Below are 14,365 nucleotides of genomic sequence, written 5' to 3' on the forward strand. Positions count from 1 at the left end.
TGGATCGTCTCCATAAACAAAATTTGTCGTCCGATACCTTTATAGAACTGCAGCTAGATCTCATCTCCTAGAACTTTATGACTTAGCACACCTACGATATAGGGAGCGGTTTGGCAAAATGTTATAACAGTTTGGCGGCAAATGCAGCAGGCTGCTGGCCAGGGGACTTCATCCTCATGCGCCTATCACTTATGTCCCATCCATACGCACGACACAAGGAGAATTAACATCCATCCCTGCAGATATATTGCAGGCATTTCATAATTATTATACGGATTTATACCAACTCCAGCCTAATCCCGTCACTCCTGCTGCTTTTCAGGAATACATTATGGGGACATCTCTGCCGACATAGGATTCCGAGGTGGTGTCTCTACTTGAATGAGTGGCTTCTGCCATCCAATCCACTCCAGTTGGGAAGAGTCCTGGCCCATCGGTTGATGCAGAGAAGGCGTTTGATAGGGTCAGTTGGCCCTTCATGTACACCGCATTATGCCAAGTAGGTCTAGTCCCACGTATGGTTTCCAGGATATCTGCTATATATTCTTCAGCCAGAGTTCGGGTTAATGGCTAATTATCAGACCCCTTCAAGATTCTAAACGGAACTAGGCAGGGATGCCCATTGTCACCATTGTTGTATGCGTTGGTCATGGAGCATTTAGCTGTGTCACTGCGAAATAATCCCGATATCAAAGGTGTCCATCTGGGTGATTGTCATTACAAATTATCACTGTATGCGGATGATCTTCTGCTATATATTACCTCCCCACAAATCGTCATCTCTTCAACTCTTCAACAAAATTTTAGTACTTACAGCAACTTTAAAGTCAATTTCACTAAATCAGAAATCATAACGTCTCATTAACCATTTCACAAGAAGCATACATCAACACAAACACATACAAAAATGTAGGCATATACATTACCTCAGACCCAGCTAAACTGTTCTCCCATAAATATACTCCATTATGCACTTGTTGGGTTAGCACAACTTCTTTAATATCAATTATATCTCACCAACAATAATGCTTCCCCAGTATATTCTGGTATATGTATATCTTATATGAGGTCATCCTACAGGAATGCAGCATATCCTGTAACTGGTATCCTTATAAGGTAAAATGCTGGTTTAAGGAATGATCATTGGTCAGTACTGGTCAAACACTGGCCATTGCCCCTGATTCATCAGGTTAGAAGGATTGGCTGGTTTCATAACAGAGAAATGAAGAGTTGGGTGATACTGGAGGAAACTCTTGCCCAGATAGACCTGAGGTCTTATCTCTTGATTGATCCGCATCTCCTTGGCCCAAACGTCTCTTTGCCTGGCCTTACTTCTGACCTTTTACGTATATGGGATAACCTCATTCATGGAGGCCACATCTCTACACGGCCAGGTCCCATGACGCCATGTTTTGACAATCCAGCTTTCCCTCCTACAATGCATAAAACCAATTTTTTTATTTGGTTGCTACCTAAAGACTGTTATCTTGGCGGTATCTTCCGTAATGGTCAGGTCCCCCCCTGTTGGAGATGAGCGAGCGAGATTTATAAGTTCGATCTCACGGCGAATCGGCCCTTCGTCGCTTACCGAACATTGAAGCGAGAGCTGCCTTGTGATTTGCCATGAGGTTGTGTTCTCACCGAACAAACGAGGGAAAAAGCAGGGGGCGGGAACGGTGTCTTTTTCCGGCGGGAGTGGCATGGCTGGGAGCGAATAATTTGCAAGGCCCAGCAGACCAATCAGGAGAGGTCGGAGCAGAGGCATATATACAAATACAGGGGATGAGGGAGGGGTTAGTCACTTCATCTTCTGTTCTGTGTGAAGCATAGAAGCAGGGAGAGACGTGCATTGTGACAGGGACAGGTTAGGAGCCTTCTGTATATATACAGATTTAGCAGTTTTTGATGCAACCTGTTCCTTTGTACAAAAGAAGCCCGTTTGGCAAAAAAAAAAAAAATTCTGTCCTACTATATAAAAAATATAAATATTTCAGTGTTTGCTATGTGATCAGTTTCTAAGAGATCGGATTCATGACTACTTTGCACTGACACAAACCCCTGTCTGTGTCTCTCCAAGCCAAGCTGCACTGACACAAACCCCTGTCTCTGTCTCTCCAAGCCAAGCTGCTCACTGAGCTTCTGGCTCTATGTTAGATCCCCACCCTCAGTGCTTGTTCATTAATTATCTCACAGGTCAGAGTCTTCTACCTGCTACTTCACACAGGAGAGAAATCTTGGGCAAATATACCTCACATAAAAGAGGAATCTTGGGCAAATATATATCTCCCTTTCACCACCAACCCTTCATCGGTGTCACAGTATGTATGTTAAGATGTTTATTTTATTGAATATAAATAAAAGATTTTAATCAATTTTATAACAATACTGCCTGAAAGAGCAACTTTTCTCTTCATCCTCTCCTTATCTTTAGACATTTAGGCTTGGCAACACTACCTAAGTAGCCATGAATCCTATCTCTTAGAAACTGATCACATACCAATCACTGAAATATCTGTATTTTTTCTATAGTAGGACAGAATTGTTTTTTTTTTTGTTTTTGTTTTTTTTACCAAACAGTCTCCTTTGGTAAATAGCAAGAGGTATCACTCACTGAAATATTTGTATTATTTCGGGGTGAGACAGAAATTGTTCTGTAGCAAACTGGATTTTTTGCTACATATTAAAAGGTATTAAAGACCGAAATATCTGTTTTTTTTTGAGAGTAGGACAAACATTTTCTGTAGCAAACTGGCTTTTTTTGTACATAGGAACAGGTAGCATTAACTGCTAAATCTGTATATATACAGAAGGCTCCTAACCTGTCCCTGTCACAATGCACGTCTCTCCCTGCTTCTATCCTTCACACAGAACACAAGATGAAGTGACTAACCCTTCCCCCATCCCCTGTATATATGCCTCTGCTCCGACCTCTCCTGATTGGTATGCTGGGCCTTGCAAATGATTCGCTCCCAGCCACGCCACTCCGGAAATAGTCACTGTTCCCGCCCCCTGCTTTTTCCCTCGTTTGTTCGGCGATAACACAACCTCATGGCAAATCACAAGGCTGCTCTCGTTTCAATGTTCGGTAAGCGACAAAGCCCTGATTCGCCGTGAGATCGAACTTACAAATCTCGCTCATCTCCAATAGGCAGGGACCTGACCATTACGGAAGATACCTCCAAGATAACAGTCTTTAGGTATCAACCAAATCAAAAAAAGAACTTTCAGCTCAAGTGACCTCTCATAGTGAGATCTTGGAACGCCATGAAGCCTGACCTAATACGCTTTTTGCTTCATGACATCCCGTACCGCTGGGGCTACCCCTTCCATCTAATAATTTGCCAAGGAGGCAAGAACCATGTATTCCGCATCTTCATCTCCCCCACATCAGCTTACCAGAACGCCCCTCAGCATTACCCACTATAAACACGGGCCTACACGCTCCATCTCCAACTCACCTACAAGGCTTCCCTTCTTCCTCCTCACCATCAAGACCTGCAGTCGCCACTATGGCTCATTCCTCTACCCCTCCTTCAGGATCCTCAGCCGCCCGGGATATATGACATTAGAAGGTTCTACAGTGTTGCAGGCAGTTTCTTCTCTTCTGTTGTTCAAAGAGCAATAATGATCTTTTTGTTTATTTTGCCTCTATTTTTGATTTGGGCAATGTCTTGACACACATTTATACCAGTAACCCGTGATTACAGTTGTTTTTGGATCCAGACTTCTCCAAAGGATGACCCATTGACTCGATCTGGACGTGCATTAAGGAAGCGGATGCCCTCTTACTTTATTTACAGCACTTCTCATCACCCCCTCCTTTTTCCATGTCTCTCCACTTCACACCACAAGCGCCAAGTAGCGTACTATTTTTGCTGTGACGAGGATGATGGTTCGTTTATCCTTGGACTCCCTGGACTTCCAGTTTTTTCACTCATTGAGCCTTGGTCTGGTAACTTTTTTTTTTTTCTCCAGATTGCGCATATGGGGTTTCTGGCCTTATTTTTTGCAATGCTTTAATATACTGTATGTTGTGTTGCTCTTTATTCCCTCAGGCCCTTATAGGGATAGTTGTTCTTTTTATTGATGCAATGCTGCCACCTGGGGGTTGTAGGTGGAACTATTACGGGTGTTTTACCTTGTTCTTCGATCACATTTCCTCAGCCCACCGGTTGGTGGTCCAAAGTGTTCCGGCCCGGTGGAGCTTTTTGCAGTAGCTGACTGTATACAAGCCAGTATATATGTTAATGCTCATGCATTGCTACTGCATTATAGACTATAGGACTGACACTCAGCGTTTGGCCCTAAAGTAGTCCATTTGTATGATATGTATACGATAATTGAGGATGAAAGCATTGATATGTATCTATATATGAATATCTTTATTGCATTAGTGTCTTATAGATCAGTTATAATGATCTAAATGTTCTTTTTGTTTTTGCTGCTTCTTGGTATATCTCCATGTTTACAGAATAAGTGGGCTCCCTCGGGCGGGATTGGACAGATCTCGTTGTTGGCTGACACTTACCCCAAATAGGCCTACCGTCCATAATTGGCAGTTCTTGTATGTATAGCATACTTTGCACCACTTAGACAAAATTTTACATTTTTCTCCAATCCACACGGGGTCTACTCGCGCATAGATTATATTGTGGTCAGTCACCCCTCAGTGGATTGGCGTCCTCTTCCTACCATTGACTCATGCCCATGGTCCGGCCATGCATCAGTGTCTGTGATTTTCCATCTTCCCCAAGCGATCTCATGCGGCTGGACTTAGACACGGGCATGAGGCACGGAATATTACCCTTAAAACCATCTTCCTCACCCAACATGCTAAGGTATCCGGGGTTCCTTGTGTCTTCTTTTTGTTGATGCAGAGAAGGCGTTTGATAGGGTCAGTTGGCCCTTCATGTACACCGCATTACGCCAAGTAGGTCTAGTCCCAAGTATGGTTTCCAGGATATCTGCTATATATTCTTCACCATCAGCCAGAGTTCGGGTTAATGGCTCATTATCAGACCCCTTCAAGATTCTAAACGTAACTAGGCAGGGATGCCCATTGTCACCATTGTTGTATGCCTTGGTCATGGAGCATTTAGCTGTGTCACTGCAAAATAATCCCGATATCAAAGGTGTCCATCTGAGTGATTGTCATTACAAATTATCACTGTATGCGTATGATCTTCTGCTATATATTACCTCCCCACAAGTCATCATCCCTTCAATCCTGAAAGAATTTGAAAATTTTAGTACTTACAGCAACTTTAAAGTCAATTTCACTAAATCAGAAATCATAACGTCTCATTAACCATTTCACAAGAAGCATACATCAATACAAACACATACAAAAATGTAGGCATATACATTACCTCAGACCCAGCTAAACTGTTCTCCCACAAATATATTCCATTATGCACTAAACTACAATCAGATTTACAGAAATACAATTCCCTGTATCATTCTTGGATTGCAAGGATTAACACTTTAAAAATGGACGTCCCACCGAGATTGCTGTATATATTTCGGTTCCAATTTTTCTTCCAACAACTTTTCTCAAAAAAATTCACGTTTTTTTCAGATCTTTTTTCATGGAAAGCTAAATATTCCTGAATTGCATATCGCATTTTGGCGAAATCTAAAAGTATGGGCGGTGTAGGGGTCCCAGATATCATGATGTATTATAGAGCTTCAGTTATGGTTAGAAGGATTGGCTGGTTTCATAACAGAGAAAGGAAGAGTTGGGTGATACTAGGCCCAGCAGACCAATCAGGAGAGGTCAGAGAAGAGGCATATATACAGGGGATGGGGGAAGGGTTGGTCACTTCATCTTGTGATCTGTGTGAAGCATAGAAGCAGGGAGAGACGTCCATTGTGACAGGGACAGGTTAGGAGCCTTCTGTATATATACAGATTTAGCAGTTTTTTGATGCTACCTGTTCCTATGTACAAAAGAAGCCCGTTTGCTACAAAAAAATTTCTGTCCTACTCCAAAATAATACAAATATTTCAGTGATTGGTATGTGATCAGTTTCTAAGAGATAGGATTCATGGCTACTTAGGTAGTGTTGCCAAGCCTAAACGTCTAAAGATAAGGAGAGGATGAAGAGAAAAGTTGCTCTTTCAGGCAGTATTGTTAAAAAATTGATTAAAACCTTTTATTTATATTAAATAAAATAAATGTCTTAACATACATACTGTGACACCGATGAAGGGTTGGTGGTGAAAGGGAGATATATTTGCCCAAGATTCCTCTTTTATGTGATGGTGAGGATAAGTTATCTGTAGAGAGATGTAAAATACTAAACAGATATTCTCTCTCCAATGTGAGATGATGAACATAACTTCTATGGCAGGGGTCAGCAAACTTTTATTGCTACTAAGCCATTTTAGGAGGTCAAGAAGGCACACTAGGCCAGACTCTCTCTCTCGAGTCCCGCTCTGATGGCTCAGCCCCCCAACAAAAATGCCCCTGAAGGGAAATCCCTCTCCTTCACAATGCATATGGAGGAGAGGGAACGCCCCTGAAAGGAAATCCCTTTCCTCCGCAATGCATACAGAGAGGAGGGAATGTCCCCTTACCCGGCGGTGGAAGTGTTAACCCCGGACACAATAAATAGGGAAGCGAGGCAATACAAGGAGGCTCAAGAGCTGCAGGTTGCCGACCCCTGCCAGCCGGGATTAGGCCGGATCGACTAGGGGGGCGTTAGGCGGGAGAGTGCTTTGAAGGCCATCAAAAATGGGCCAGAGAGTTGATGGAGAAACCGCTTATAATAAGCTAGGGTAAACCCGTCGGGGACTGGGGCCTTACCCGTGGGCACTTTATTATTAGCTGCTTGTAACTCCGCTGAAGTAATTGTAGCATCCAAAGCTATCTTAGGGAGACCGGAGGCCGCTAGATATTCCTGTATATTTGTGCCAACTGTGTTTGAGGGACATGTCTTGGGATTCTTCCTTAACTTATAAAGCTTGGAGTGGGGGGAGAAGATCTGTCAGAAGAATGACCACCATTAGTAATGGTATTGACAACTGCCTTGGCACAAATAGGGTCCTAGCACAACGAATCATTACATTACATTGCTGTTTCCAGTGTCTCCTGTGTTCCCTGTGCACGCAGTGGCCCCTGAGTCACTGCTGTCTCCTGGATCCCTGACAATTGACCCCTGGTGTGTGATCTGACCTCTTTTGCCTGCTGCCAACCTTGAATCTGGCTTTCCTTGACTTTCCTTCTGCATTGTGATTTGGTACCGTGCTTTGCCCGCCTTGGTGTGCCCAAGGACCGCAACCTGCCCGTAACCCGCAGCGCAACACCCTCACCATCAGAGGCTTTGGAGAAGACCTGGTTACTGCTTAGACTTTGCGCCTTGGCCCTTCTCAGGGCTCACACCCCCTCTGTGCAAGCCATAGCGCCCCCTAGTGGTCCTGTCTCTCCGTGCGTGACACCGACGACAAATTCTGTTTATGGATACGTTCCAAGTTATGGGTTTTGTCTAACGTTGTCTGAATATCTTGTGAGCTGATGTTTTTCAACCAGGAACCTTGCTGAGTCAGAACTCCGCAAAGAATTGCCTTCAGAGCTTTCCATAGGATATGAAAGGAAGTAGTGTCAGAGGAATGATCACTCAGAAAATTATTAATGGTATTGAGTACTGCCTTGGCACAAATAGGGTCCTTGAACAACAACAATATTCTGAGTTTGCCTAATTTAGACCTAAATGCATTTAACTTGGCATAAGATATGGGGGTTTTACCTGATGAGGTGTCAATGCGGGGGTCCAAGGCAAAATTGAGGTCGCCCCCCACAATGCTAGTGCCTTCAGCAAATGGGAAATGTTTAAAAAAAACAAATACTTAATTTACACCAAAGAATCCACACAGGTGAACGTCCTTATTCCTGTTCAGGCTGTGGGAAAAGATTTAATTCAGAAATCACACGTTGATAAGCACCAGATAGTTCACACAGGTGAGCGTCCTTATGCTCAGATTGTGGGAAAGGTTTTTGCAGCAAAACTGCACTTGTTAAACATCAGGAAGTTCACACAGGTGAGAGTTGATATGCATGCACTGTGTGGGAAATGTTTTACTGGGACTACATCACTACTTTATCACCAGTCGCTTCAACACAGGTGAGCTTGCATATTAATGTTCCGATGGTGGAAAGGTTTCACTGCAAAGACCTCATTTCTTACCAAATGCATAATACGGATTTTCTAACCTCCAACCTGTGTATTGTCCAATTGTTATGCATTGTATACTGATGTGTTGCAAACTGATTCATCCTGATTGACACACTGATCATTCTGACAAAACTTCAAACACTGAAATATCTGTATTTTTTCATATAGTAGGACAGAAATTTTCTTTTTTAACATACGGTCTTCTTTGGTAAATATTAAAAGGTACCAAACACTGAAATATCTGTATTTTTTCATATAGTAGGACAGAAATTTTTGTGTACCAAACTGGTTTCTTTGGTAAATAGCAAGTGGTATCATGTGCTGACAATTAACATGTGACTCATTACAGAGTTACATGTTAAATCTGAGTAAAAGCAAAAAAAAAAAAAATCAATTAATAAATATGCATTGCTGCTATTGAGTGAAATACCAGCAAGGACCTTTTGAAAAGAGAATCCACCAACCTCTTAGAACACCAGAGAATTCACACAGGTGAGCGTCCTTATTCCTGTGCAGAATGTGGAAAATGTTTTATTGGGAAGCATGGACTTGTTAAACATCAGAGAATTCACACAGGTGAGCGTCCATATTCATGTTCCGAGTGCGGGAAAGGTTTTTCTGTAAAGGCATCACTTCTTACACACCAAGTGATTCATACGGGTGTGCAGGCTTATTCCTGTTCAGAATGCGGGAAAAGTTTTGGATGGAAAAAAACACTTCGACAACACCAGAGATATCACACAGGTGAGCTTCCTTATTCCTGTTCAGAATGTGGGAAATGTTTTTTTCAGAAGGGACAACTTCTTATTCATCAGAGAAGTCATACAGGTGAGCTTCCTTATTCATGTTCCGAGTGCGGGAAATCATTTACTAGATCCACCGAATTTCTCAGGCACCAGAAAATTCACACTGATGAGCGTCCTTTTTCCTGTTCAGAGTGTGAGAAAAGTTTCAGAGACAAGCAAACACTTCTAAAACACCAGAGAATTCACACAGGTGAGCGCCCTTATTCCTGTTCAGAATGTGGGAAATGTTTTTTTCAGATTGGACAACTTCTTAGTCATCAGGGAATTCACACAGGTGAGCGTCCATATTCCTGTTCAGAATGCGGGAAAGGTTTTAGACAGAAACGAACACTTCTCACACACCAAACAATTCACACAGGTGAGCGTCCTTATTCTTGTTCAGAGTGTGAGAAAAGTTTCAGAGACAAACAAACACTTCAAAAACACCAGAGAATTCACACAGGTGAGCGTCCTTATTCCTGTTCAGAATGTGGGAAAAGTTTTTTTCAGATTGGACAACTTATTAGTCATCAGGGAATTCACACAGGTGAGCGTCCATTTTCCTGTTCAGAATGCGGGAAAGGTTTTAGACAGAAACGAACACTTCTCACACACCAAACAATTCACACAGGTGATCGTCCTTTTTCCTGTTCAGAATGCGGGAAAGGATTTAGACAGAAACAAACACTTCAAGAACACCAGAGAATTCACACAGGTGAGCGTCCTTATTCATGCACAGAATGTGGGAAATGTTTTATTGGGAAGAATAGACTTGTTAAACACCAGAGAATTCACACAGGTGAGCGTCCATAATCATGTTCCGAGTGCGGGAAAGGTTTTTCTGTAAAGGCATCACTTCTTATACACCAAGTGATTCATACAGGTGTGCATCCTTGTTCTATTCAGAGTGTGGGAAATCTTTTAATTTAAAAGAAAGTCGTATCACCCAACTCTTCCTTTCTCTGTTATGAAACCAGCCAATCCTTCTAACCATAACTGAAGCTCTATAATACATCATGATATCTGGGACCCCTTCACCGCCCACACTTTTAGATTTCGCCAAAATGCGATATGCAATTCAGGAATATTTAGCTTTCCATAAAAAAAGATCTGAAAAAAACGTGAATTTTCTGGAGAAAAGTGGTTGGAAGAAAAATTGGAACCGAAATATATACAGCAATCTCGGTGGGACAGCCATTTTTAAAGTGTTAATCCTGGCGAACCAAGAAAGAGACAGGGAATTGTATTTCTGTAAATCTGATTGTAGCTTAGTGCTGTTATGTCACAGATATAATTTGTGACAGTTTATGCTGTTTATTGATGGGTTCAATTTGAAGTGTACAAAGAGAGATAACACAAAGCCCCTGATTCATCATCAAAATCCGCGATCGCTGGAAGCGCGAAAGTACGCGCGGCCAGCGATCGCGGGTTACCGCGGTCCGGGACTCGAGTGCGCGCACTGCTGGATTGTGAATAGCTGGAGTGTTGAGTCATCCTGTGTTCCTGTTGATATCTGCTATAAGATAAGTTGCTTTACTTTTGGTGTTTTGTGGTTATTTAGTTGTTTACTAGGCCTCAGGGAGACACTGGGTTCTTCATAGGGGAAGGAACCAGCAGTCTCAAGCCAGACACTACTGCTGGGGTTATACAGGGCTAGTGGGGACTAGGTTCCTGTGTATGAGCATTCCCACCATCAGGGGATACTCATACGGTTAGGAGTTAGGGCTAGATTAGGGTGTCTGCAAGGGGGGACCATTCCCTTTTCCCTAGTCATTTGAGCCTGTTATTCGTGACAGGAATAGTAATATAAAAGAGAAGATCATCCGCATATGCAGCCACTTTATGACCAATGGAGCCTACTCTAATGCCCTTAATATCTGGATTCTTGCAAATATGGCCTAATAAAGGTTCGAGGAGCAGGATGAAGAGTAGTGGGAAATGCGGGCATCCCTGTCTTGTGCCATTTGTGATAGAAAACAGGCGGGAAAGGATTCCGTTAGACAGGAGCGGTGGGGTTCCTATATAGGGCCTGTATCAACGTAAGCAGCCTGCTGGGAATGCCTATAAAATTAAGAGTGTGAGAAAAGTTTCAGAGACAAACAAACACTTCAGAAACACCAGAGAATTCACACAGGTGAACGTCCTTATTCCTGTCTAGAGTGCGGGAAACGCTTTATTCAGATTGGACATTTTCTTACGCACCAGAGGAGTCACACAGGTGAGCGTCCATATTCATGCTCAGAATGTGGGAAAAGTTTTAGTGGGAAAAATGTACTTATTAGTCACCAGAGAGTTCACACAGGTGAGCGTCCATATGCATGCTCAGAGTGTGGAAAAGGCTTCAGTTATAAATCATCACTACTTCGTCACCAGTCAGCTCACACAGGTGAGCTTCCATATTCATGTTCTGAGTGTGGAAAAGATTTCATTACAATGGCATCACTTCTTACACACCAATTGAGTCATACAGGTGTGCGCCCTTATTCTTGTTCGGACTGCGGGAAATCATTTACTAGCCACAAAACACTTCTCAAACACCGGAAAATTCACACTGGTGAGCGTCCTTATTCCTGTTCAGAATGTGGGAAATGTTTTTTTCAGAACGGTGCATTTTTCAACTAAAAACAGTTCAAGCGCATGTAGCTGGTCCGCTATGGCGCACAACTATGAGCTACACGCGGCTGAAGTTTGGTGCAGAGCTATGTGCTTTAAACAATTACCCGTTAATTGCAGAACTATGCGCATCAAACAATTGAGTTTTAACAAGACAAGGCTTTTTAGCCTTACAAATAATTCAGAGGAAGGAACAGCTTAAAACAATCACAATTGTCTTTTTAAACTGTGTGTCCTGGGAGGTTGGAAAGGAGATCACATAACAACAAACCCCCAAAAAAACAAAAGAAACTAAACTTTGCTAAAAGTTCCCAATAAGATATAAAAATACATTAAAAAAAAATATATTGCATTCAAAAAATACATACCAAACCAATATGCAATTTTNNNNTATATATGCTCAAAACTATGCGCACAGGTGATAGAAATTCACTTGCAATTAGCACTTGCGCAGTCTGTCAAAATTGGCTGTTTGTTTTTTTTGCACTTGGACATGTCATTATCTTTGATTAATATGACCCTTTACATAGGTACACCAGTACACAGGTACACACTACAAAAATAGCATATTTTTGTCCAGGATCTGTGGGCTTTGGACACATAGCGTGAAATGTTTGTATAATGGAAGGGATACATTGGATACAACAACATAAAATAATCAAGGAAGAAATTATAATTACAATACTGATAAATAATGTTCTTAACCAACTCAAATCTGTCAACCAGCTCAATAACCAGTCCTGCCAGGAGGATGAACCAACATCTTCCTTGATAATATTAGCAATTTCATGTAACACTTGAATATGGGATTGGATTGATCTGGAATTGTCAGATAAATTAAAACAACACATTCCTTTAAAATCCTGACACCCTACGTTATGTTTAAGTAACAAATAATCCACAGAAATCTAGTTTCTAGCACTTACTCCTTGTAGATCTAAAAGCATGTTTGATAAGGCGGTAGAAGTATGATTCAGAGATTTGGCCAGGTCACATGCAATAGAATTTATAGTATGAGTATTATATATACCCAGTCCAGGCACTCCCAATATAGAGGCCCCCAAACCTGTATATTCTGCATGGCTGAGAAGGGGTAGAGTCACAATTTTCTTATTACAACTCATGGAATTATCCAGGGAGCTAACAATCCTACCATTCTTTTACATGTGTCATTAATATAATCATATACACTATTCTTAGGTAATCCTCTTTTTATGTCTCTATCATCACAATATCAAGTCATATCCTGAGAAAAGTTAAAACAAGTCTCTGCTGCAGTCACATTTCCAGTAATTATCCTAATATTATCCCTGCTATATCCTAATTTCTGACATTTCCCACAGAAGTCATACACGGGAATAAAAGATTGTGTATTTTTAATTGACCAAACTTCAAGGAGGGATTCATCGGGTGTGGACACAGCAACAACACATGTTTTTATAAGGTCTCGTAGGCTTTGTAAGTCTTCAAGGCACAATGAGCTAACATTTAAGGCATTTGCCATTCTGACTATACTATTCTGTTCAGAATGAAAGGGGCCGGGAGCAAAGGGATCTTGTTCCTGAGCTCTTCTGGATATTTACTGATTATTCAGTGTACCACATAAGAAACTCATCTCCTCTGGATGATAGATACAAGTACTAATAAGCCAGACTGGCAAGAAAATGCAAAGATTAATAACTATCTCCCAGAATATTGGGGTCATCATCTTCAGCCTGTGGCAAGGCACTTTTCAGGGATTTCACACCTGTTTCACCCTCTTTGTCTCCGTTGGATTCCGGAGAAGAAGCCTCAGGAACCCTTTTCACTCTGCTAGCGTGAATCCAGATTGGAGCTTCTTCTGTGAGGATTGCTGTTGTGGTGACTGCTACCACTCGGGTGGGTGGTCCAAACAGGAACTCTGTCTGTTTTCGCCCTTTAGCCAGGCGCCTGACTATCACCACATCTCCTGGTTGGAAAGGATGCGTAGGTTCCTGTGGAGAGAAAGGAGAGGCACGAGCAACGTGTTTCTCAACTTGATCTAAAGTTCCCTCAAGTTTCCTCACATATTCTGCCTGTACTACTTCTAGATCACCTTTTCCTATTACAGGGGCCTTTGGACCCCAAAGGGTGGGGAAAGGTCTTCCCATTAGGACCTCAAATGGTGAGTAGACAGTATTCTTGTTAGGCTGCATCCTAATTTCTGCTAGGGCTACAGGCAAAAACTTTCTCCAATTAGTGAACGTACCTCCAGTAATTTTCATTATTTTTTCTTTAATTGTTCTATTCATCCTTTCTACTATCCCAGAACTCTGAGGGTGGTAAGGGAGGTGGAACTTCCAGTCAATCCCATGGGCCTTTTTTATTTGAGTTGTTTCTGAGACATATAATACATCGTGAAACATAGGATTGTACCTTTGATCTAAGGCTTGGAATATCTGCTTTTGGATTCTTTTGAATTCTTCCCTAAAGAATTACTCTATAGACTTGGCCATTAGTCTGTTTAATTCTGGGACTTCCCTAAAGCCCTCAGTTTAAAGCCTATCTTCCCTAAAGATAGCTACTCTCCCTTTCAGTCTAATTTAAGTGGATTCAAAAAAGAATCAACAGAGAGTTTCGGTAAGAATCGGAATTCCCCTAAGCCTCAAGGCAGGGACTTTCAGTACTCACCGAATTCTGTGTGCTCTAATCCCGGACGAGCCCCCAGCTGAAAGGATCTGCTTCTACTTCTAGTTCCTCGAATGCACCGTGACTTCTCCTGCACCAGAGAGACAGACGTCTGGAGAGATATCCCAATAACAATAACATCCCTTC

The 14,365-nt window shown here is 42.0% G+C and overlaps 1 protein-coding gene and 1 pseudogene across 1 annotated transcript; both read left to right on the forward strand.

Moving 5' to 3' along the window:
* Positions 1-7,827: 7,827 nt before the first annotated feature.
* Positions 7,828-9,892, forward strand: LOC140338919 (uncharacterized). The gene is given in 3 exon segments (XM_072423231.1): positions 7,828-8,123; positions 8,173-8,191; positions 8,624-9,892. Coding segments are annotated over 3 exon segments (1,581 nt in total). The 3' UTR covers positions 9,890-9,892.
* A 131-nt stretch (positions 9,893-10,023) lies between these two features.
* Positions 10,024-14,365, forward strand: part of LOC140338920 (uncharacterized) — a 19,150-nt pseudogene continuing 14,808 nt past the window's right edge.

The sequence above is a fragment of the Pyxicephalus adspersus genome, chromosome 10, assembly GCF_032062135.1.
Source record: "Pyxicephalus adspersus chromosome 10, UCB_Pads_2.0, whole genome shotgun sequence".
NCBI classification, from domain to species: Eukaryota; Metazoa; Chordata; class Amphibia; order Anura; family Pyxicephalidae; genus Pyxicephalus; species Pyxicephalus adspersus.